The sequence below is a fragment of the Equus caballus genome, chromosome 7 (genome assembly GCF_041296265.1).
Source record: "Equus caballus isolate H_3958 breed thoroughbred chromosome 7, TB-T2T, whole genome shotgun sequence".
NCBI classification, from domain to species: domain Eukaryota; kingdom Metazoa; phylum Chordata; class Mammalia; order Perissodactyla; family Equidae; genus Equus; species Equus caballus.
In genome coordinates, this window is record NC_091690.1 from 76,543,371 (window position 1) to 76,569,286 (window position 25,916).

Consider the following 25,916-nt stretch of genomic DNA (forward strand, 5'->3'; position numbering starts at 1 on the left):
GCTGGGATTATTGCTTAGATTCTAGGACTATTAGCCTGTAAGGAAGACAAACACACAGTCTTATCCATGGCCAACACCTAATATTTTAAGACTCTCAGATACTATCCAGCCCCTCACTTTATAGCATTAATTAATCTTTTCCACCAAATCCCTCATCCTTGTTTTTCAATGTCACCAAGATTTCTGGAATTGTTTTAGTTTTCTCAATTTTTCCAGCTCACTAAACAGGTCACATTGCCTTCCTTTACACTTGTGCCTATTGCCACCATGCTCTTTCTCACACTCAAAGCTATTAACTCTTTTCTTATCAATCTATGAACATCACTATGCTCAAGACCTAAGGAAAAAAACTCTCCTGATCACTCCTTCCTTGATTATTCTCCCCTCTTTCTGAGTATTCCACCTATTCATCAACCCATCTAATTTTCCTCTTTCCATTCTTATGCTACTGAACATTTACCGCCTCATCATGACTCCCCAGCTTTCCTATGTCTATATAGTCTCTCAGCTCTTCCATTCATTCATGCAGACAGAAGATAGATGGAGAGAAAGATATTCATCCATGGAGATCACCTTCCAGACATTCATCAAGATGCTCTAGACTCCCATATTTCCACTCATCTTTTTATTCTTCTTTCAGTTTAACTCATGACACCACTTTTCTTCCCGAATAATTAACTTTACTGAAAGTCATTTCTTAGTCATTTCTTCAGAACTGAATAGCACCTACCTACTGAAAGTCACTGGATTAATAATCATCCTCTTGACCATGAAACTCCTTCTCATCTCTGTTCTCCATTTAATTGAATAATAATATCATTTTGCTTAATATTGAGACTCAAAATTAAAACATCACTTTGACACTTCATTTATTTTACTACTATGTTAAACCACATAACAATCGATGAAAATGTTGGCTCCAAAGTGCCTCTTTCTCTATTTCCTTCCACCTGCAGTCTCACACTTTGGCCTCAAGAAACTGCATTCTTGTACCATAATGACAGCCTCCTAATAAATCTCATGCCTCTCTCTATTTCATTTTCTAATCTGGAATAGAAATAATATTTTTTAAAGTCAAATCTAAAAATGGCACCATACTGTCTAGAAACCTTGCATCCTCCTTCATTACCAAGGAAACCATATCAAACTCATTAGCCTAGATTAAAGACCTTCTGCTTTCAGTGCTAAATTGAGATTTCTGGTCTCAGTTCTCAATATTTCCTTCCTTACAGCTTAAGATACACAGACTGGTCTATTTTCTGTTATCCAAACATGAACCACAGCTTCTCAGCTCCCATGGGTTGCCCAAAATGTGTGAACATACCCATTCGATTCATATTTCAGGCCTTATGGTTGATGGTGCCCTCCTCCGTGAATATTTGTCTGGTCATTGCCAGTGTTGGTAAATTCTCTCCCAACACTCTCGTAGCTATAGTTTTGTAACTCCTTCTGTGCCCATTTCTCTGCCTCCCCTACCTTATAGCTTTGTGAATCCTATCTTCCCTCCTTCCTCACCAGCTCCAAGAACTCAGCCCTGACCCTTATTCATTATTTCAGTCCCTGTCATGCTTAGTGTAAGGTCTTGAAGAGGAGATGCACTCAGTAAGTCACTGATCACTTCTGGGTTTGGGCTTTCTTTGTTGTAAATTGATATGCTAAGAAACTTAGCTAGTGAGGCTGTGAATCCCAAACTGCACAGTTGTGAAAAATCTTAATACCAAAGACTTAGCAAATCTGAGTTCTAAAGCCTGCGCTACACCCTCACTTCCAGGCTTTCATCAGCCTTTGCTCCTTCATCTGCATCCAGACTCCTCTGTCCTTTCTTCTCTGGATGCAGGTTTGTCTCCATTCTGTATTCTCAAGACCCCTTTGTCTTCTCTACTTGAAAACTCTTCCTAAACATTGCTGTTTGCCTTTTTATACATTATGCAGACATCTTTGATTTTAGAGTCTCTTAACGTATTAAGTAGGGTCCTGCCGAGTGGCTTCCAGAACAGCCAGTGCGTTTTTATACATCCCCTCATTCAAGATTATTCTGAGAAAAGTGTGGGGATGCTATTCACACTAATGCATCTACAACAGAAATATAGCTTGGTGGATTATCCCAGCTGAGAAAGTAATGTCTGAATCAGGAAGCGTGGCAGGATTTCAGAAAACAAAAGGAACAGATAGAAAATGTAAACTGGCAAGGTGACAAAGATGTAAGCATGCAGGAAAAAGGAAAAACTGATTGAGAATAGACATAGCTTTCTTTCCTTCAGAATGTCATACTGTAGAACTCAGATTTCTAAGATAGGGGCAGTGTGCCTTAGGGCTTCTGTCGGGAGTGTCTGACACCCCAGCTTACCTACCTGAAAGAGCTGTAGAAAGTGCAGAGGAAGGAAGGGCAGTAGTGGGGGCCCTGCATGGCCTGTTATCTCTGCCAACTGTTATCTCAGCCTCCTGTTATCTCTGCCAACTCCCTGGTCTGAGCAATATAAGGCTAATCCAGGAAGAACCTTGAGTTTATATCAGCTCAGGTGTTCATGGACTGCTGGGAATATGGAGCATCTACAGTGCTCCACACCCCTCTGACAGTATGTCATCACTCACAGGGGTAGGAATGCAGGAGTAGGAATGACCAGACCTGGAAGAGATCTGTAAGAATATTGTATTTAGCCCCTGATTTTTTAGAAGAGGTCATGAGAGCCAAAAAAGGAAAGCAGATATTTCATATTTATACAGCTTGTTACTAGCAGAATATTTAAACCTAAATCTTTTAACCTAGCTTATGTGAAAACGATCAATATCCACAAGAAATGTTGAATCCTATGAAGAATCCATAAGTCCCATAGAAGTTAATTTTAGCATTTGAATTATTGGAACATGTGAAATTCTCACCTGGATTATACATGCAATAGACCCTAAGTATTTTAAAAAGCACTGGTAATTTTGGCTGACCACACACATAGTATAATTATAGGTCAAATTATAGAAAGTATTTGCCCTGGTTTAGAAGGTGCCGATGAAAATAATCCATAACCAATCTATAAATGAAAATTTGGGTGAGTTTATTCTGAGCTTAAATCTGAGGATTATAACCTGGGAGAGTCTTTCCACAAAGGAACAGAGCACTCCAAAGAAGTGGGGGTATCAGGGTGGTGATATACCCTCAAAGAGTATGTTTCACAAATGATTGAAATGTCCCTTTTACAATAGTCACGAGGCTGCTCTGTCAGCACAGCGATTGATGGAAAGGCAGATAGGTCTGCTGGGAACGCTGCGGGGTAGCAGGTGTGTTGCCTCGGGCTGGGTGGTCACAGATGAGCGCTGCAATCAGTTCCCAGCCTAAAGAAAGATGCTTAATCTTTAAGGAGATGCCAACATTGGGAGGGGGAGAGGAGTTGCACCTTTATCTCAAGGGCCTTTGTTCTTGCCACAGGGAATCTCTAAAGCAGATATACAATGCATGCTCAACTGCCTCAGTCAGGCCCTTTTGGAAAGACAAGGTCAGGCCGAATTAGGTTTACACAAAATGGCTTCCTCATATACTCCAATATATCCTATTACTTGCCATTTTTATTTGTCAAGGGTGATGAGGACCCTGAGCTATGCTGCTTTTTTCTCAAATGTTTTTTCAGCACTTAATAGAGAATCAACCTAGTCAATAAGGATTAGCTGATAAAGTTTTGAGCTAAGTGAATCTGAGCTTGAGTCTAGGTTCCACCCCTTGCCTTGAGAAGGTTTCTAACCCACATACAGCTTTATTTCTTCACCTGTAGAATAGATTATACCCATACTTACATCATAGAATGATTAGGATGATTGAACAAGATAAGTCATGCGCAGCATTTAGCCTATTGGCTGCCATATATCACTTAATAGATGGTAACGGTTACGTTTAAATCTCAAACATTGGGTCTTGAAAGTAAAACAATTGGGAATGGATATTGACCTAAGTACACAACACAATAAAAATAAATTCTTTTTTTTGAGTTTGAACAACTCATTTCTGGGATAATACTAGCAGATATAGCCAGAAGGAATAGTGATTAGTAACAAGAGATACATACTGAACCAGATCAGGGACGACAGGAAAAGAAGCTGGGTTTAGAAAGAACCTCTCAGATACCTAATGTTTGTCTGAGACCAAGCAGGCTGGAAATGCTGTGGCTTTTCCAGAATCCCACTCAGACAAAAGTCAGACCAAAGAATTCAGTGCATCACCTAATAGACTCCTAGATCTTCTCACAGTCACACTGATTGTCATGGGAAAAGTTCAGGAATCACCCAAGCCCTGTTCAACCCACGTGGATTTATCTGAATTCTATGTCTATTGTTCCTTTGCCATAAGTGTATCTCCTTAAATTTTCCCGTACAAAAAAAAATATATAAACTGTCATTTCATTTATGACAAGGTCACAATCTCTACCCTAAAAGTCTATGGTATAAGGTGTATGTTAATAAAAGTAACTATAGGGGCCAGCTCCATGGCTGAATGGTTAAGTTCGTGCGCTCCGCTGCAGGCGGCCCAGGGTTTCGTCAGTTTGAATCCTGGGCGCGGACATGGTACAGCTTGTCGAGCCACACTGAGGTGGCGTCCCACATACCACAACTAGAAGGACCCACAACTAAGAATATACAGCTATGTACCTGGGGGCTTTGGGGAGAAAATGGAAAAAATAAAATCTTAAAAAAAAATTTTTTAAGTAACTATAAATCGAGTTATTCATTGAACATTAGACATGATCTTAGTCATGGGAATGTGTAGAGTTTTGTTGTTTTAAGCTGCTGGTTTGTGATAATTTCTTACAGCAGTACTACGAACTATGAAGTGAGCCTCACACAGAAGGGAAAGGACAGGGAGAGAACAGAGAAGGGTCATTCCTGGCAGACGTGAAAGTGAGAACACAGCTACAAGTGCTTGAATGGGAGCGCTGGAGGAGAGGGTGCCAGAACAAGGAGGGGTTTATAAGGCTTAAAGAATGAGTGGGAAATTAGTGAGAAATTAATCTACAAAGGCAGGACTATGAAGACTCTCAAGTATGGGGCCAAGAAATTTAGAGAAGAAAGATGCTTCCACCTTTGTTGTATGCAGGAGAAAGAAGTGTTAAAAACAAGAAGACAGGCCCCAAATTGAGTGACTTATGCTAAGCTTCATATCACCAAACTAAGACTCAATTACAGTTTTGCTTCTCCCAGAAATAGCACCTTAAACCAGTCGGTCAGGAATCCCATGATCAGGAGAAGTTAAGTAATCTGTCAGATAGACCCCTGCCATCCCCTAAAAGAAAGTAATCATGCAATAACCAACCTGCCTTTTTTGCCTAGTATAACTTCCTTGTTCCCATTGCCTTCTGCCTATGTCTGTTCCCTATCTGTCTTTCATTTCATACAGCTCCTTGTAGCTCCTTTCTATCTGCCAGATTGGATGCTGCCCAGTTCAAATCGATTTTTGCTCAAATAAACTTTAAATTTTTAATATGCTTCAGTTTATCTTTTAACAGAAGATAAGCCCAAAATTAGCTATAGGAAGTTGAGAGTTCCTGTCTAATCTTATCAACATTCTTCTGAAAAAAATTAAGGTCATTAGCTGGGAGTAAGAGGTTGGGGAAACAGACGTGAGTGATTTGAGAAGAAAGAAAGTATGAAATGGGAAACACAGAGGCATCTATGACCACTGTCGAGTGTCTAATACCATTTGGGCTAATTGATGAAACCACTGAGTTTATCATTGCCTCAAATTTGACCACTCTCTTAATCACACTAGTCTCAAATCAAACACTATTTAATTTTTTTGGTAACTGCTCCCAGTAGCCCTGTTGTCTTGCTTCAGTCTGGATCAGTTGCTTCCCAGGTCCCTTATCCAGCAGCTGTCAAGGAATTTGTCCTACGGCTCTCCTGAGTTAGAATCCCGTTTCTTGGATCACATGTCTTCCTTTTTTTCATCTTCTGTATTTCTTTCCTGAGGATCTTTCTCTTTCACACTTTATTTTAGGAACATATTTTTATTAAATTGCATGCCATGTTTTTCATTTCTATGCAATACTGTTTCCTCTCCTTTCTCCAACTATTTTTAGAGAAACTTTCCTATGCCATACACTATGCTAAGTGCCTTGAAGGGCTGGTACCAATTCCACTCTGTAGGCAGGTGGCGGATAGATGTGGATTCTATTATGTAACAGTTGGTTGTCCTACAATTCAACTCAATTCTGACACTAGCATCAGATCCCACAGGTTAAGGACTTACACAAGACTGTCAGTTTAGATGCCAATTGCAAGCTCAGGTCGTTACTGTGCTTCTGAATGACTGGCTATAAATCAGAGATTCACAGACCCCCCCCCCTTCATTTGACTACCTTTCTAGAGTAGCTCACAGAACTCAGAAAATCTGTTTACTCACTAGATTACTGCCTTATTACAGAGGATATTAAAGGATATTAATCAATGGCCAGATGAAGAGATACATAGGACAAGGTTCCAAACAAATGATCTTTGTCCTTAAGGAATTTGGGGCCCAGCACAGTAACACATGGAAGCATTCTGGTTCCCAAACCTGGAAACTCTCCAGACCCCCTCCTTTGGGTTGTTATGGAAGCTTCATTACATATGCATGATTGATTAAATCATTGGACTGGTGATTGATTCAACCTCCAGTCCCTCTCTGCTCCCTGGAATTTCGAGGATGGGACTAAAAGTCCTACCCCTCTATTCACAGTTGGTTCCCAAGGTAACCAGCCCCAATCCTTAGATGCTTTCCAAAAGTCACCTTATTAACATAAACCCAGTTTTGGTAGAAAGGGGCTTGTTATGAATAACCAGACACCCATTTCACCTTTATGGCTCGAAAATGTTTTTCAGAAACTGAGGACAAGAGACCCAATATTACAACAAAAGATGCTCCCATTGCTCTTATAGCTCAGGAAATTTCAAGAGTTTTGGGAGCTGTGAGCCAAGAACTGTGGGTGAAGACCAAACATATGTGAGAAATATATTTTTGTCATTTGATTTATATTTCTTATAAATCACAATATCACACACCCCCACAGGGTTCATATTTTATTTTGGGATATGTAACTATAAAATGATATTATGTAATAGTCATGACGTTCTTCTCCTTGGATGGGGACAAACTGTCACATGTTTTTCAATGGACTAATTATGAACATTTTCTCATCTGTGAAACAGAATATAGAAAGCAGATAAGACTGTGTGTTTGGGGTGTTTTCATTGCTCTGAAGTCATTAATTTAGACCTGACCTTTGTTTCTGTGTTTCTACCACTGAATGCATTAAAAGTAGGAGAATTAGAGGGAGTCCCTTAATGTATGTTTGAGGGTCCACATTGGAAGCACTTCTTGATGTGGAGTGAGGTGTGATACAACACCACATATCCTCAAACAGCAGTGTGAGATGTGCTGTGTAGAACCTGAGGGAATTAAGCACAGAAGTGTACCATGAGACCAGAATTGAAGATTCTCAATTGTGTAGATATTTAGTCAGAAAGGCAAAAAGTCAAATAACCCCACATAGGACCCAGATCTCATTCGTTAATGCTACCTATGCCCTATACTCTTCCAATCTCGTGATCTAGGAAATTCTTCATGAAGCAGCACCAACATGGAAGGTGTCCTATCCTTTTGTTCCATAGAGTAAATATCCTGGCTTCTCTTCCAACAGTTCATGCAGACACACAGATTGAATGGTCCCTGGACCCACTTCCAGCCCATAACAGGTGGGATGATCTAGTCTTACCTAAACAGACAAGCTGCAATTCATATTATAGTTCTAAGGGAAAGTTCTAAAAAAACCAGCAAGATGACCTGTGGAGTGGTGGTTGATTTATAAGAAAAGGTTAAAGAAGACAAGAACTCAGATTGAATGCATCTGATAACCTGGTAGACAGAGCCCTGTGATAGTAAAAGTATCATTGTGATCACAGCTCTCATCAGAGAACTAGGAAAACAGTCTGAGATTGATCTCCGTATTGAAAGTTACAGATCCAGACAGTGTCATGAACTTGCTATTTAACGGACTGAGTAGAAGAGGACTGTCACTAGCAAGTGTCTGCTGAGACCCTTTAAGACTGGGCAGATTTCTAAGGTCAAGATGCTAAGTTTCTTAGCCCAGAAGTTCTCAGACTGCTTTTTACAGGTACATAAAAGAGCCAAATCATTGTTTCCAAGTCCTTCAGATTAAAAGGAGCAAGCAAAAGTACCGACATTGAAAAAATATTGTCCATTTATTATGACAGTAACTTCGTTATAAGACACATACATGAAAGAGCCAAAATCATTAAACAGCAATATTCTTTCAAAAAATATTTATCTTAAGCACCTATTAAAGGCCAAACACTGTTAGCACTCTATTTAAATTGCCATGGGTACACTCTCTTTATAGTATATAAGGTCTGAGCAATACAAATATGCAAGGTACTTTTGTGACGTGCTTTAAAATTTCAGGTACAATTAATTTTTATTCACTCTGGTTATATCCATAATGCACATAGTATTAAACTATGATCAATATCAAAATATTCATATAAAATCGTTAGTAAAATTATCTATTTTAGAGTAAAACATTATAGGATACAGTAATTGATTGAAGTATACAGAGATAGCTGGTATACAAATATGTGCAAATATAATCATATATTAATTCATTCCCCAACTATTTGTGTGTCTATATGTCCGGTATATTTTAGGCCTTATGTTAAAGACTGAAGAGTGTAAATGTAAATGAGACAAGATTCCTGCCCATGAGTTCTTACAGTCCCTGTAGTCTAGTGGAGGAAACAAACTACCCAAACCAACTGATAGGATTAAAATATGTGCCGAGTACAGTGGGCAGTGAGCAGTTCTACTTCATGTTCAAGAAAATCTTACACTAAATAGTTCTTTAGCCTATGGCTTATGCACATGATATTTAGAAGCTAAACATTGAATTTTGCATTTATTCATGCTGAATAAAAACAAGATGAGTAAATTATCTATATGTATCATTATTTAATTTTTAGACCAGTTTATTTTATTCACTCTTCAGAACAAACATATGAGGTAGATAAATCAAAGATTGGTGTCCTATTTTAGAGATGAGGAAATTCAGACTCAGAAGTTCAGACCACTTACTCAAGATGTCACCTTTTTGGATGGGTTAAGCAACCTTATTGTGATAATCATTTTGAAATATATATGTGCTGCCAATCATCACATAGTATACATGAAACTTATACAATGTTATATGGTTATATGTCAACTAAATCTCAGTAAATCTGGGGGAATAAAAAGAATAAAGAAAAAAAGAAGGATGCCACCTCTAATTTACAATTCTCTCTATAGGGAAAGTTGTGAGGTACAGAGAGAGAGGGAATGTTTCCTGATATGTGATTCTGATTTAAGGAAATTCATTATTAATCCATATGTTCATTCATTAATTTGCTCACTCATGATTTCCTTCTCTTATTTATTCATTATTATTTATGAATTGTAAGGAATTGGCTCTCACAATTTTGGAGACTGAGAAGTCCAGACCCAGGAGAATGGATGGTATAGTTCCAGTTTGAATTCTTAAGAACCAGGAGGGCCAATGGTGTAAGTTTAGGTCCAAGCCTGAGTCTCAAGGAGGAGAAGACTAGTGTCCCTGCTCAAAAACAATCAAAGAGATTTCTTTCTTAAGTACTCAGATATTTATTCTTTGTCAGGCATTCAATGGATTAGATGAGGCCCTCACACACCAGGGAGGGCCGTATGCTTCACTCAGTTTAGTGATTCAAATGTTAATCTCATCCAGAAACACCCTCACAGAAATATCCAAAATAATGTTTAACCGAATGTCTAGACACCTCATGGCCAAGTCACATTGACACATAAAATTAATCATCATGGCTGTCAAACTCCAGAACTTAACAACTTTTCAAACAGCATGACTGGAAGAGCTCTGGCTCCTTGCAGCATTAGAAATCTACCACCTAAGCTAAATTTGCATATCAGTAATTATGTGCAGATGATACTCAGACCATAATTTCCCCATCTGTGTCTCTGCCTTTTTCGGAGTTGTGCAGTCCCATAACCAGAAATCCCAGCAATGTTACCATGTGTCCTCAAGTCAGCCCCTCCCTCCTCCAGAGAATAATGCCACCCTGGAGGGATGCTTGGCATTCTCCTGGTTATTGTTGAAAAGAGACATTTTTCTGTCTCTGGAGAACATAGACAAGTTGAGTTCTTGATCTATCCCAAGGTTTTACTGGCAGGTACAGGCTCAATATACTAGACTAAATGATTGACCTCATTGATCCCAGGACTTAACGGTGCATCACTAAGATCCTCCAGATGGATCATTTCCTCCTCTGGTCTATGGTTGACTATGCCCCCAACACCAAATCTCCAGGACGTCTAGATCTACCAAAGAGTCAGAACTTACTCCTGAAGAACATCTTGAGAAGCCTGTGGCGGATCTCCTTTGTCTTAATGGAGTAGATGATAGGATTGAGCATGGGAGGCACAAAGAGGTAAAGAATAGACATGAGGATATGGACAGCATGGGGCAGGCCAGCACCAAAGCGATGCACAATGGACACACTCACCATGGGCACATAGAAGATGAGCACAGCTAGGATGTGGGACACGCATGTGTTGAGTGCCTTGAGGCGCTCCTCTTGGGAGGAAATGGCTAGCACTGATCTCAGGATAAGTATGTAGGAAATGAAAATGAGTACAGAGTCCAGGCCAAAGGTGAACAGTACAATGGACAGCCCATAGTAGCTATTAAGGGAGACATCAGTACACGCCAGCTTGATCATATCCACATGAAGGCAGTAGGCATGGGAGAGGATGTTCTTGCTGTGGCAGAAGGACAGTCTGTGCAGCAGCAATGGGAAGACCAGAATGAAGGCAAAGCTTCGGACGACAGTACATAGGCACATTGCCATAATATGGGCATTAGTGAGAATTGTAGCATAGCGCAGTGGGTTGCAGATGGCCACATAACGATCGAAGCTCATAGCCAGAAGGATGCCAGACTCTGTCCAAGAAAAGAAGTGGATGAAAAACATTTGAGCCAAGCAGGCATTAAAGGCAATCACCTGGGCATGGAAGCAGAGGGCAGACAGCACAGTCGGTAATGTGGAAAAGGACACCCCCAAGTCATTGACTGAGAGTAGAGACAAGAAGCAGTACATGGGTTGGTGCAAACTCTGCTCCTGCTTAACAACGAGGAGGATCAGGGTGTTGCCCACAATAGAGATGGCATAGAGCAGAAGCAGAGGGACAGATAGCCATGCCTCCATGGCCTCCATTCCTGGGAAGCCCGTCAAGATAAAGGTAGGAGCATCAGAGGTATTGATCTTGAAGTTGCCCATGAGAGGCTGGGAACATTTGTCATCAGCCAGCATGACTTAGTGGATAAATTACTCCATGCGTCTAAGATTACTACTCTTCCTAGGGAGAAATAGCAACATTTATGTTTATAAATAGTAATTATATATAGATTTTATTCCTAAAATACTCTGGAAGAATGATCAGCAGGTCATGATACGTTAGCTGAGAGAAAGCCTTCTTTCTTAGACACCTTTCAGAAAAATATGTAGACTAGGACTCTTCAGGATGGTTATCTAGCTCACTCAGTCTCATTGGTAGCCCTCTGGACACCCTCTGTATGGTCATTATCACAACTCTCTTTCAACTGCCTTAAATTTCATAGTCATGATATTAGCTAATCCCTGAGAGATGTTCACACTTAGACCCAGTCAGACAAGTGAAGAACCAAATGCCCATGCAAAGAAAGGGAATTACTCTGGGTTGTCTTGGGCAGCAGTTACATGGCTAGAACTAGAATTCAGTAATCCAACTCCCATCCTTAGGTGCTTGTATGGTCCAGAGCCCCACATTTCACACTGGAAGAGTCCATGCAGGAACCCTGGAAAATCAGTAGGCATCGTATTATACTAGCTAAGAGCATGGAGCCAGAACATGCCGGATTTGAGATCCAGTGTTGCCACTTAATAGCTGTGACAGGCAAATTTCTTAAACTCTCTCCTGTAGTTCCTTTACTTTCAAGCTACGGGTAAAATAGAGTTGCCCAATGTATCTGCATACATGCATATGTAAGACAGAAAGAGAGAGAAACAGAGAGACAGCGAGAGAGAGAACTTTGACTTGGAACAGGTCCTGCACAGAGTAAGCATTATAGAAGCACTGCTGTTACCGTTATTATTTAAAAGCAATTTAGATGGAAAATAAATTGTACATTGTGCTTTCTTTGACAAAAGTCATGAAATATATTTATGTTGAACTTGATGTATTTTTACACCATATATCATCACATAATAGATTACGGTACAGAAAAACAATAGTAAATTGCAAAAGTTTAAGAAAAATTAAGACAGAAAATTTTAAATTGAAACATTCTACTACCTTATTTTTCCTATGAGTTGTTAATGAATGGCACTATTCCACTTCTGTAATAGACCTTTGTTTTCCCTTTCACAGACTTTCAAACTCGGATAGGAGTAGAACATGAGAAACATTGCCTTAGCCCAGCCCAAAACAGGTTGTGAGACGAGATGATAAAGAAGTAACTCAATGTATTTTACATCTTTGCTCACTCGCTTCAGAATTTCAGAACAACCATCTGTTGTTCTGAATGTAGAAGCTACATTTAAGAATATTTAATAATATTTGTATGGCATGTCAAAAAACCCTTTCATCCCCTGTAGATAAGTGGCTTCGCCTACTAGTTTTAGAACTTAGGTGTTCATTCCCCTCTACCTCTCATACGTAATTCCTAACACATGAGTGTAACTGCCAACACTGAGTAACTTATTATTTAATATGAACATTTGGGGGAAAATTTCTTTTACTCTGGTTTAAGCTCAGTATTACATCAATGAACAATCAGACTAGAAATCAGCGAGAAATTCTCCACCACAGGGATATGGGTCTGAGACAAAGTTTCAGGGCACTACTGCTGAAGGATGGGGATGCTGAGCAGCAGCATTGGATTTGAAGAGATTGGGAAGGTGACCCAGGTAAGCTCCAGGAAACCTGTACAGGATAATGAGCTCCCATTAGTCCCACACAAAGAGACTGACTCTGAGGATTTTAGAGAAGATGGTCTCAAGGAAATGCATGGGTCACCCACTTCTTAAGCACCTTGACCTGGATTTCATTCGGTCATGTCATATGTTCTGCTATAAGGAAGTGTAAAATTGTCTGCACTACAAACCTGCTGCTGCAGAATAAGGTCAGTTTTAGTACCTCTTTCTAATTAGAGATGATAAAGTTCAGCTGAGTTTTCATCTCTATTCCTTGATATATTTTCTCCATGTTCATGCCAAGCAAAAAGCAGGAGCAGAGGATGAAGAGAGAAGTGAGAAGGAGATGGAGAAAAAGGGATAAAGAATCTAGGGTAAATGATATGGAAATAGGGAGGGTCAGGTGAGGGAAGTAAATGAAAGGCTAGAGAAGGAATTTTAGGGATATGGTGACTAGAACATTGAACATGGAATGGGAGAAAGAACAGAAGACAAATAAGGAGACCGAGAACATCCACAAGGCAAAGTCCCAGCCTGCTCCAAGTGCTCCAGGAGGAATGGGCTGTGTTTTCCCTTGTTAGGCCAAGGCTCTAGAGACCCTACACACACCACATTTCACAGGAGCTTCCTCTCAGGCTCCGAGCAGTGAAGGAGCTGGAAGCTATAATATCCCCCAGACAAACCCTGTTGGGAATATGCTCCTCACAGTGTATCCCAGTGGATACTTCATGCTATCTATTCTCATGGGTGATTCAGAGCTGTCTGCAAAGGCCAAAGCAACATCTGCTCTCCTCCCAGGTGAGCAGGGCTTACCTGCCCCACACCACGTTCTCTTGCCTTCTGAGATCCTCTCACGGTTGAATCCTAAGGACCCCCTGGCAGACGAGGAGTAAGAGTGCCAAGGGGTCCAGGGATAGTAAATGGTAAACAAAGAATATAACTCATTCATTTTGACCTTCAGCTCCAGGGTTTCATTTTCCCAAGCCAAGTGCCCACTCCAGGACCCTCTTCTTAGGGGACTGTTCAGATGCCAGAATGTAGTGCTGGTTAGAGTCATAGGTGATAGAAATATAATAATCATTGATGAGATTTAATGTTTACAATATTCTCTGAACTTCATCAAGAACTTTATGGGCACTGTCTCTTTCAATCCTAACAACCAATTTCAGGGCTTGCTTCCTTGTCTATACATGTTTATTTTAAGAATAATATGTGGCTTTAGAGTGGAGTATTTTGGCAGGATTTGGAAGTTCTGAAATTAGAAACGTTGTGCTCTGCAAATAGGAGGCATTAGATGCAGACTGAAAAGCTGGAAGAAGGATAAGAGATTTGTTTTTCCTATTAGTTTTCTATTCTTGTCATTGTCACACAAGCAACTGTTTTATCCTTGGCAACAGCAGTGGATTCTAATAGAAGCAGTTGATTCCAGTTTGTGGTGCATTTCTCTTACCCTTACCTCAAAACAGCCTCATCACATTGCTCAGCTACACCTGCATCAGCTCTCTGTGGCCCATCCCTACAAGTTTGGGTCCCAGCTCTGTGGGCATTCTCTTTTGAGTTTCTGATAACCAGAATCTAGTTTCTTAGAGCAGAAGTTGATTCCAGCAGTTACCAATTCTGTTAGAGCAACGTTCCCTGCAATGCAAACTCCTTCCACTCTCAGCTGAGTTATTTCTATGAGAACAAAGGTTCTCAGAGAATAGTTTTATAGAAATTAAATTAAGAATAACTGTGGGTGTGGGGTCGGCCCCGTGGAGGAGTGGTTAAGTTCTGCTGCTCCACTTCGGCTGCTCAGGGTTCACTGGGTCAGATTCTGGCAGCAGACCTACATACTGCTCGTCAAGCCATGCTGTGGTGGCATCCCCCACAGAAGAACTAGAATGACTTACAACTAGGATACGCAACTATGTACTGGGGATTTAGGGAGAAATAAAAAGAGGAAGATTGCCACAGATGTTAGCTCAGGTCCAATTTTCCTCACATACACTCAAAAAAAGCATACCTTAAAAAAAGAAAGAATATCTGTGGGTGAGTTTTGTTTCATCCCATCAATATTGATCTTTTAACATATAATCTAATTGAAGGGAAAATAAGAAATAAGAAAAACTCCATCTATCTTATTCAAGACTGTATTTAAAAAAATAGGTTTACATTTAGCAATATGAAATTAAAGTTTTTATATTGATTATATTAATGTGCAATTAAAGCAATGGTAATTATAGAACATTTTAACACTTGGAGCCTATTGAGTAAAGAAAAAAGTAAATAATTCCAATTTGCATATATATTTTCAATGCAAACAATGATGTAGGAGTCATCATCACACGATTTTAATCATAAAAATTGATATATGGGAAAATGGACCAACTTCAAGGAGACAAAGCAGTAATGTTGAATTTTTGACAGTTGAGAAAACCTTGTTCATGTATTTTTAAAATGGATAACGGGGGAAGAAAATTTCTAGATATTCAGATTCCATAGGATACACTTAAAAGACTGATGGGACAGTTTTATTTTAAAATGTCACTATTCACAATATACTGAACATTATATCTTTTTCTGCTGTTTAAATATTAAATGACAAGCATTAGATGCCAACTTAATGTTTTTGAGGAAGTGTATACTACTTCAAAATTCTTTTAGAAAGTACCTAGACAAAAATTTTGAATACCACTGGTTTATATTCGTATGAGAGGAGATATGTGTGGACAAGGGAAAAGAATGCAGTGCTCTGGGGGCTTCGATGGAAGGAAACCCTGGTGCAAAGGCTTGATGGATGGCTAATGTCAAAGGATTTGAGCAGATCTGGCTAGAGGCCTGATGTTCACTCCCAGGGCTAGCTTCATTGCCATGAAACCTGGGCAGTAGCATAACGTCCGTGCTCAGAAGGGTTCTGTAATTCAACATCTTGCGGCCATGTTCTTGAAATTCATAATAATTTTTGAACTTTTGTTTGTAATATGAAGGCTGTGGGACAATGGAGCATGGGAATGTCCAGAGCCATTTCTTGCCACTCTATTTGCATATAGCATTAGTGACGTGGAACACAATGGGCCCATGATGTATAGAATTTCAGTGAGATACACAAAATTCAGGAGGAAAGCAGAGAAAAAGAAAGAAGAGAGAAAGTAAAAGAAGAAAACAGAAATAAAAATTGGTAGATTTTATTTTCACTTTTCTTGAAAATTCCCTATGGAAAATCTTCCTCATTTCTTTCTCCCCTTTCCACCCCCTCCTCGTTCTTTCCTTAAGAATGAGCATTATGGATTAAATCCTAAGAGCAATCCCCCCGGGTTTTCATACCTGAGTGTCACCGAGACTCAATAAATAACGTCCCTTACCAAGTCCCTTGACCAGAGGAGGCTGGAACCCTGAACTAAGCTGAAGACACTCACTGAGCTCACACAGCTGAGGATGGATCAGACATTTCAACACAGATTACACACTCAGACCCCATTATCCTCCAAATCACACCCATACAACCTGCACAAAAACACTCTTTTCATGTCCCTAAACAAACCATCTCATTCAAGTATATATGCATCATCTGCACTAGCTTTTGCTCCATCACTCTCCCACACAGTCTCACACTCACATATGACACCTGTTACAGTGTTCCAATCTCAGCGTGCCCAACTTGTGAATGCATATCAGTGACAAAGGTATGTTCTTGAAGTCAGATTCCGCAAAAATTTACATTCAAAGAAAGAAATCATGTTCAATTATCGAAATCTAGGTCTAAGAGGGAGACTTCAAATACTTAGCCGTCATAGCAACCCAGAAACAAGGCTGAGTGGGACAAATCTGGGAGGATGTTCTCTCATTCCCCTGAGAGTGTTGCTCCAGCTCAGTGTCTTTTTCCCATTGTTTTCCCTGGAAAACAACTTTGCTTCTACCTAGTATTTCTGGTATCATGTCGAAAGATGCTCAGAGAGTAGCAGCTTCCTTACAATAATCATTTGAAATCTTCCTTTGCTGGCAATAATAAGCTGGGAAAAGAGGGGAAGAGAAGATGATAGTGACTCCAACTCTCCACTCTCTCCTATGCAAACTTCTTGCTTCTAGTGGCTGCAGCCATCAGTGAAAGTTCCCAGGCAAATAAGAGGAGTGCTCCACTTATATTTGTTTCTTTGGAATCCAAATGATTAAAGTGATTGCAGTATTAGATATTGATATTAGAATGCCTTGCAATACAGATAAGAGAATTCAAGTATTGGCCAAATAAATGAATAGTTAAGTGAGGTTAAAACTTCAAACTTTGAATTAGGAGACTGGAGTCCTTATTTCAGTTCTCACAGTAACATGCTTTGTGATCTGGATTACATCAGTTCACTTCTCTGAATTTGGACTTTCCCTAGTAAGACAGAAGTCAGAATGGTTATTATACTCTGTACCACACCAACCTGAACCTATGGGACAAAGAGCTTATAAAAATGGGGAGGGAATTTTTTTTTGGTATCCAACCTTTTTAATTCCAGATACTTTACTCCTTCTCAACTACAAAAACTGTGAGATAAGTAACCCAAGTGCTTTTGTCATTTCCAATCAGTAAATGAGGAAATTGAATCTCAAAAAGATCGTGGGACTTATCGAAGGCTAAATAGTGAATAGGTAGAAAAATTGAGACTAGGATTCCAGAATCCTTGTTCTTTGTAAACCAAGACTGCCCAGAAAAGGGAAAAGATTTTCTCAAGGTCATACAACATTCTTGTGACAGAATCAGGACTAAAGTTGGCGATTTCAGTCATCCTACAAAGGATTCTTTTAGTTGTACAATGTTAATGGGGGAGGATGTATATAATACTAGCTCTCTACAGCAAAAATCAATTTACTCTTCCGGAATGTCTACAGAAGGTGAACTCCAAGACATTCCACTCAGTCCTTCAGTCTGCCTCTCTCAGCATGTGATATCTTATCTGGCCATCACATTCAGTCATTACACTGGTGAGAATATAGGACTTTGACCTGGCTTTTGCATAGCTGGGAGTGCTGTATCCCCAGCTAGCATGTCTGATAAATCTCTTGCTTTCTTCTATTGTACCCACATGTGTTCTAAAATCACTGTAGATAATTGATCATGAGACATTTGAGCATACTGAGGTTGTCTAGCCTCTCTATAGGCACTTCCGGCGAGATATAAAAAGAAAACATTTTGTGTGTATCTGGGCAGATATGTTACAAACTCTGATTAAATGAATAAAACATATGGCACTAAGTCAAGAAGTCAATGGTATTTTACTAGGAATTACCAGAATTTAGTCTTTTAGTGAATATTGATAAAAAATTTTAGATAGAAACAGTCATATTGTGTGGAGGTTGCAATTGTATAAAAATGTAGTCCCAGCTCAATAGGATTTGCAAAGTAGCAGATGGATGAAAAATATAAAGATGATCAAGAACTAGAGAAGTAAGTCTTTTGCGAAGCAGAGATACTTGCCTTGATGTTTAAAAACTAGAGAGATAGAAAATAAAAAGAAAAGGTTTCTTGGGAAAGCGGAGTGGTATAGACTAAAATACAACTCAAAAAAGACAAGTGAAAGATGTGCAGGATGTATTGAGAGAGAAGTCAGGAAAGGTTAGAAGGGCAAATGCTTAAATTTCTAGCTTAGTACTTGGAACATAGAATTCAAACCATGAATTTTTGACTATAGAATATGTCAGAGGGAAAAAATGAGTTATAGGTGATGGAATCTTTTAAGATGCAAGAACAAGTTAATAGCAATAAATATTTTTCTTGGTCTAAAAAAGATTACTTCACAGGAAGGTTATCATTTTATATGAGTGAACCAAATACCTGATGTTAAGGACAGGTGCACTGTCACTCCTTGGTTAGAACCCTTTGTTTACCAAGCAGAATGTCAGTTACCAACATCAGTGACCACAGGCCCCCAGCCACTCTCTTCCTGACGGGGATCCCAGGGCTGCAGTGGGCCCACACCTGGATTGCCATCCCCTTTTGTCCCATGTATCTATCTGGTAGCACTGGCCAGGAAGGCTGCCTTCATCCTGGTCATTGTGACAGACGGGGCTCTTCATGCAATCATGTGCCTCTTCCTTTGCCTTCACTCACTCACCAACCTGGCTCTCAGCTCCACCACTGGCCCCAAATGCTGGCCATTTTGTGGCTGCAGGCTGGTGAGATTTCCTTTGGTGGATGCCTGGCCCAGATGTTTTGTGTCCATTCAATCTATACAATGGAGTCCTTGATGATTCTTGCCCTGACCTTTGATCGATACGTGGCTATCTGTATCCCACTGACGTACATAACGATTCTCAATCATACTGTCATTTTTCTGTCCCTTCCTTATTAGATTCATTACACTTTTCTTGGGTTTATTATAATCTTATCCCTCACTTTGTCCTCTCCTTCTAGCTAAGTTCTAGATATCTTTTCTGCATCACCTAGGCTTCAGCATAAAATTTAACAAAAAAAATTTGTCTTTTACATTCTATTACCAATCTCTCAGACCAAGGGAGAGGACTGATTCTCATTAAAACATAGATATACTACTAATCAATTACTAGCAGTGCTTACCTTACTCATTGCTATATTAACACATCAATCCTCCTGGAAGCAATGACGGATTTTAACATACTGATTGTCAAGTTATTAATGAAATTTTAGTCATCTTATTAATAACATATTGATGTATTGACTGGCTAGTATGCTGATGGTTAAAGTGATTTATATCATGACATTGACTTCTGGATAATGCTTACTGATACTCTAACTAATTTATAAGCTGACTGATCCAAGCACTGCCTTTTCCCAAACAAATGTCCAGTTAAGAATCACCCATAACTTACCAACTACCTGCATATGCGGTAACCATCAGGCCCCCCAGAGTCCAGTTTTTCCCCAATGGTGGACATGACTGATCAGTTGTGACTGTGTCTTACCCACAATGTAGTTCTTATACAATGATCATTTCCAAGACTTAAGGGAACAACAACTCTTAAAGGAAGTCATTGAGGTAAGAACACACACGTAGTTTTCCTATAACTGAGAATTAGCCAAATCAATGAAGGCTAAAGGCACAAAGAAGAGGAAAGAGAGGGCAGAATGATAACAAGGAGATGTGAGAGAAGGTAAACCGAACATAGAGAACAGCATCAAGAGGAGAAGATCTAACATAGAGACCTACATGTGTCATGATGACCCCGCACTGCACATTCACTCCCAGCATCAGTCTCTCATCCCTTCCCTGCTTCTTCCAAAGAATATTCCTGTTATAGAAAAAATATTCTTGGTAGCCCTGAGCTATCAAGAAAGTCTAGGTAGCAACCTGGATCTCGATTATTCATATAAACACCCATGACAGAAATAAAATCACTGCTTATCTCTGAGGTCTCGGTATTTTCCAAGGAGTTGAACTTTCATGTTGCAATCTGTTACAGTGGACAGAATCCGTGGAGTCAGACAGCTTTCCTCAGTTCTCTGTTTACCGTCTCGCATCACCTATGTGAAGGAAGAGTAGTCCAAGAAGAGCAGTCATTTTTTCTTTTCCGCTCTATTATCTCTATCTCATTCTTGCATGGTCACCAGAGCTATACCTGGGGCACCAGGAGTTAAGGAGAGGGGTAATCGCCACATCTTGATGTAGAACCTGGTACAAATGTTATCTTTGAAGACTCCTAAGAGGATTAATTGGTGAAGTTATTTGAATAGTAAAATGGTTCGCCAGGATCCATCTGGCTGCAGATAATTAGGCTCCTGGGATAGTTTTTCCTGGCCTCCTCTGCGAAGGAGGTGGGTCCCCAGAGCTGTATCCTATAACCCCATATTTTTATTGCAGACAGAAAGCAGAAATATAGCTTCATCTAGTAGATGGAAGTCGAGCTGACAAATCAACTTTGCCCTTTCTGATTTACCCTCAAAAGAGAAGATGCCATCAAAAATGTGTTTGACTTTGTCATTCCTGAATCCTGGAGCAGATAACCTCACTAAACAGACAAAGTTTGATGATTCCCTGACACTTGCTTTTCCTCGGTTTCAAATGAGATCACTCATTATAGTACTTGACACATGCATTCTTAAAGTAATAGTTTTTTCACACAGGGATGTAATTGTTGATAAATTCTTTCAAACAGTAAGCTTTTTATCTGTCTCTTGGTACGAACTCCTATATGGAAGCATGTTTGTGGAGTAGAAGGAGGAGAAATCTCAGAATTCTAAAAGCATGGTAGAGTACAAGGCAGAAATGAGAGTCGACTTGAGAGAGACTATTTCAGTGGAGTACAATTGATACTGGCCTTAGAATTAGGTATGAATTTGAATCACAGCTATACTGCTTATAAACTTTATGTCCTTGGATGAGATATTTAACTTTTCCCACCTTCAGATTCCTCATTTATAAATTAGTGATAAAAAAATCTACCTCATTATATTATTATGAATAAAATAAGTGGTGGATATGGTGGGTAGAGTAGGAAAAGTTGAGGAACAGTTGACAGACACATGTTTGGTTTCATGGACAATTGAAAACAGGACATAACTTACCATCACACACATACTCACACTCACACTAACAATTTAGTATTCAGATCATGCTACTTGGATGTCACAGAAGATGAAAGAATGAAAAAAATTAGTAAAACATAAAATTACTCTCTTTTTATAAGCTCAATCCTTCCAAATTAAATTTCCTGATAAAATAGGAATGAAATGAGGTCTGAAGCTTTCTTATGTTGAACTCCCTACAAACAAAGCCAGAGACAGAGATTCACATGTATGTCATTTATTAATGAATGCTCTCAGGACACTGGTGGTGAGGAAAAGCAGGGTAGACCAGGGAAGGAGATAAGCAAAGACATAGAGTTTAATGTCAGAAGTTAAGAGGGTTGGTATATGTCCATGGCCTGCTTCCTGGGGACCAGGGGCTGTAGTCTTGGTGAGGCAATTCTAGTTGAGTTGAGAACAATAACCTGAAGAAAGCAGTAAATGTGAGCTATGAGCAACCAACACTCACAGGGACAAAGAGTAGGTGGATAGTTCCTAACAGATACAGACGAAGCACCAATGACACCAATAACATCTTATATAAAGTTCCTTCTCTTGGCTCACCTAGTTCCTTCTCTGCTCTGATTGAGATGTAGTGAAGACACAGCTTCCACCCTTTGAGATTGCTTTAACTTGAGTTTCAAGTCCTTTCCTAACTCATCAGAATACTTCAATCAAATAAGAAAAGTGTTACTTTATTTCTTGAGATAGTCATACTTGTAAAAGGGAGTCAGGATATATATACAAAAATACACTATTCAAAAAATATGGAAACCTATTCTTTCAGTCCTGCAGGCCTTGCTCATAGTAAAAATAGGGAGAAGGAACTATCTCCTGCTCTCAGAAATACTAGTTAGCCACTGATAGATGCTCGGGAGATGGCAGCAACATTAGAGCTAAATATTTGGGTAGTAGCATAAGAAAGAGGGTAAAGAGAGAAGGAGGAGCTAACTATGTCTATTTCATCTTATTTATCCATGGTTCCTCTTATCACAATTTTTCATAAGTAGGTACTGCCTAGGGGAATAAATATATCATTCATGAAATAAATTCATGATCATTTGATGGAGAAGGGAGGAATCAATGAGATAGTTGGGATAATAAGTGATTACAGCACTAATCAAGGAAGAATACATCCTTCATTAAGGGAAAATTCTTGAGCTTCAGTGATCAAACATATAGGGCCTCACAATTTGTGTGCATATCTCTGGGAGAATTCATGGGAGCCAGAAATTGAATTGGATATAAATAGACCAAACTTTTCTCCATTTCATCCAAACTGACTCATAATTTTATATCCTTATAACTGTTTCTGTCTGCCAGTTTTCTAATCCCAAAGAAATATATGTTAGATATATTATAGACAAAGCTATAAACACTCCAGGCATTGTTATCACAAGACTTGAATGGCAAACAGAGAGAAAGAGAGTCAGTATACAGAGGTTTTTAAAAAATATTGCACAAGACGTGGGCTTAAAGAGATACTTTACTGCAAGTTGTAACTCTTTTAACAATTATTTTATCAAGATCATGGGTGACTAACATGAGACTTCTTTGCTCCCCTGCCAAAAACCAGAGATCTCACATTCTGTGTAAGGGACTGTGATGGTTAGAGATCAGGCTCCAACTCTATGGGTGGTGAAAAGATAAAGAATGCCACTCTGGATCTGCTTGGTTTTGGCACTGTAGATTACAGGATTCATTAGTGGAGGGAACAGAAAATACACATAGCTCATAATGAGGTGGACAATATGTGGAACCTGCTTCCCAAACCGATGAATCAGAGACAATCCTATCACTGTGATGTAGAAAACCAGGACACAGCAGATATGGGAGACACAGGTGTTGAGGGTCTTGGCCTTCTCTTCTCTGGAGGTGATCCTCAGAACACTCTTGAGTATCAACACATAGGAGATAAGGATGATCACAGAATCTAGCACAAATATAAGGACTACAAGCACAATTGGATACAGTCGATTGAATGTGGTGTCTGCACAGGCCAGTTTGATGACATCCTGGTGAAGGCAGAATGCATGGGAAAGGACGTGGGAGTGGCAATAGGGGAAAGAATAGAGGGGTAGGATTGGGGGGACAACAGATACAAATCCTCTCATCATAACTCCAAACCCAATTTTCACCACTTGAGTATCAGTGAGTATAGAAGTATACCTTAGGGGGTTGCAAATGGCAATAAAACGGTCATAGGCCATGGCAAGCAAAACACCAGACTCTACAAAGGAAAGTGAGTGTATAAAGTAGGATTGAGAAAAACAGGCTACATTTCCAACCTCCCTGTGATCCAGCCAGAGGACTCCCAGCACCGTGGGCATTGTGGTCAAGGTCACTGCAAGGTCTGTGGCTGCCAGCATGGCCAGGAAATAGTACATAGGCTCATGAAGATTGCGATCTTCCTTAACGAGAAATAGGAGGATGCCATTGCCAAAAATGACAGAAATGTAGATTAAAAAGAAGGGTATGGAAATCCAGTGGTGAGCTGCCTCCAATCCTGGAAAACCTGTCAACAGGAAGGAATTGAAGCTGCTGTTGGGCCACATGTTGGGTTTGCCAGAAGGAACGTCCTTTTTGTCAGTTATTACCACAGAAATGCAACTCTTCTTTCAGGGTATTGCTCCAAGTAAGTTGTTTCAGAATTCTTTCTTAAGGGTAATAATGAAATCAATATAAGCCATTGCTTCTAAAAACATATTTTTAAGACAACCTGTATCTTTTGTGTTCTTAAATACATATTCCATGGATGACCCTTTACTTACATAATAAAATCCTTGGAGTTTCATATGGTCACCCACATTTTAACAAGACCCCCAGGAAATGTGTGATGCACACTACAGCTTAGAAACCATTTCTATCACCCACGCATCAATCAGATTTCACAGAAGAATCCAGTCTTGAAAGATTTCAAGGAGCCCAGCCCTAAACTTATTCTAATCTACTATCCAAAGCTGTAATTGCCTTCACAGTAGTGATTCATAACTGACATTACCCCATGTATCTACAACTTCTCTGAATTCTCAACAAGTCAGGAATCAAAGAGAAAAAAGTATGTAAAAAGAAGCTGTGCCACTACCACTGCTGCTAAGGAGCCGACGGATATGAGGAGGAGGCACTTTGCTTCCAAATTTCATGCATGAGTGTTGAGAAAATAAAAATTTTCACCTTATTAGCCTCGGCCTGAACACTATATAAATACTCACTATTTACTACAATAGTCCGGAAGTTAGATGGTTGTAGACACTCAGGCTGGAATAAACGCATAGGTCAGCCAACAATGTGGCTCATGATAGAATTTATCCTTCAGTTTGAAAAAATTTATCTTTTCTTATTTCCATTTAGTTTATTTCTCTTTCCCCATTATTTTTCTGTAGGTCCACTACAGCAACTCCCCAGAATTTCTCTCCTTTCAAGTTTTCCAGTTGTATTCAAACAGCCATCTTTGTGACATCCTTCCTTTTATATCTAGGCATAGGCTTCCAAAACTGTCCTACCCAGTACTAAATGAGAGTTCTATTGCTGCTTAAATAACGAGTTTTCTGCTAGTGGAGGAAAGAGATATGCTGTTTAAGAAGATTTTCACATCTCTTCTGCCACAAGATTGTGGGCTTCTTGCATATAGAAACCATGTTTTATTCACTTTGCCTAACACCTAGCAAAGCACTTAACATACGGTATGCACACACACTCATATGTTACATATAGACATCAATTATATATATATATATATATATATATACACATGTACATATATACCTATATGTGCATATGTACAAATACACGCATACATATCCACGTATGCAATTATAGATGTATACGTTAATTCACTCAATATGTTGTGAGTGCCCACTATGTGAGAGACATGACATTTTAAGCACTGGAATTAAATGGCAATAAGAGAAAGTCTCTAGCCTTATAAGCCACAAAGTAAGTTAGAAAATAAATAAGAAAATTTAGATACGTATAAGTGCAATTTTACAATAAAACAGCACTATTTAATAGATATTGATTGGGATGGTATTGAGTATCATAGTTTCCATGATCTGGGAGTGCATCTTTGAGGATATGTCATTTGAGCTGAGGCCTGAATAACAAAGAATAGCTGCCCATAGGAAGTTCTAGAGGAAGATTGCTTCTTTGAGAGGGGAAATTAGCCTATCTGGAGCCTGTGAACAAACAAGAGAGGGACAATAGGTCATGTCAGAGATCTATGCAGTGGCCAGGTCTCATAGAGCCTTGTAGACAACAATGGGAACTTTGTCTTTACTACAAAGGTGATGAGAAGACATTGGAGCATTTAAAAAAAACACAGTAGAGGAGGGGCCAGTGAGGTATTCAAATTTGAGTTTTTAAAATATCGTTGGACTGCTATTTAAAGAATTAGATAATCAAGTAAGAT

At 39.4% G+C, this 25,916-nt stretch overlaps 2 protein-coding genes and 1 pseudogene across 2 annotated transcripts; 1 reads left to right on the forward strand and 2 right to left on the reverse strand.

The window, feature by feature from the left end:
- Window positions 1–10,386: 10,386 nt before the first annotated feature.
- Window positions 10,387–11,334, reverse strand: OR51I4 (olfactory receptor family 51 subfamily I member 4). Its single transcript, XM_001498902.2, has one exon. The coding sequence runs from the start codon at window positions 11,332–11,334 to the stop codon at window positions 10,387–10,389; it is 948 nt and encodes a 315-aa protein (XP_001498952.2).
- On the forward strand, window positions 18,906–19,310 carry OR52D1GP (olfactory receptor family 52 subfamily D member 1G, pseudogene; annotated as a pseudogene).
- Window positions 23,125–24,063, reverse strand: LOC100069113 (olfactory receptor 51B5-like). Its single transcript, XM_001498924.2, has one exon. It carries the CDS (start codon window positions 24,061–24,063, stop codon window positions 23,125–23,127), a length of 939 nt encoding a protein of 312 aa, XP_001498974.2.
- Between the last annotated feature and the right edge of the window lie 1,853 nt (window positions 24,064–25,916).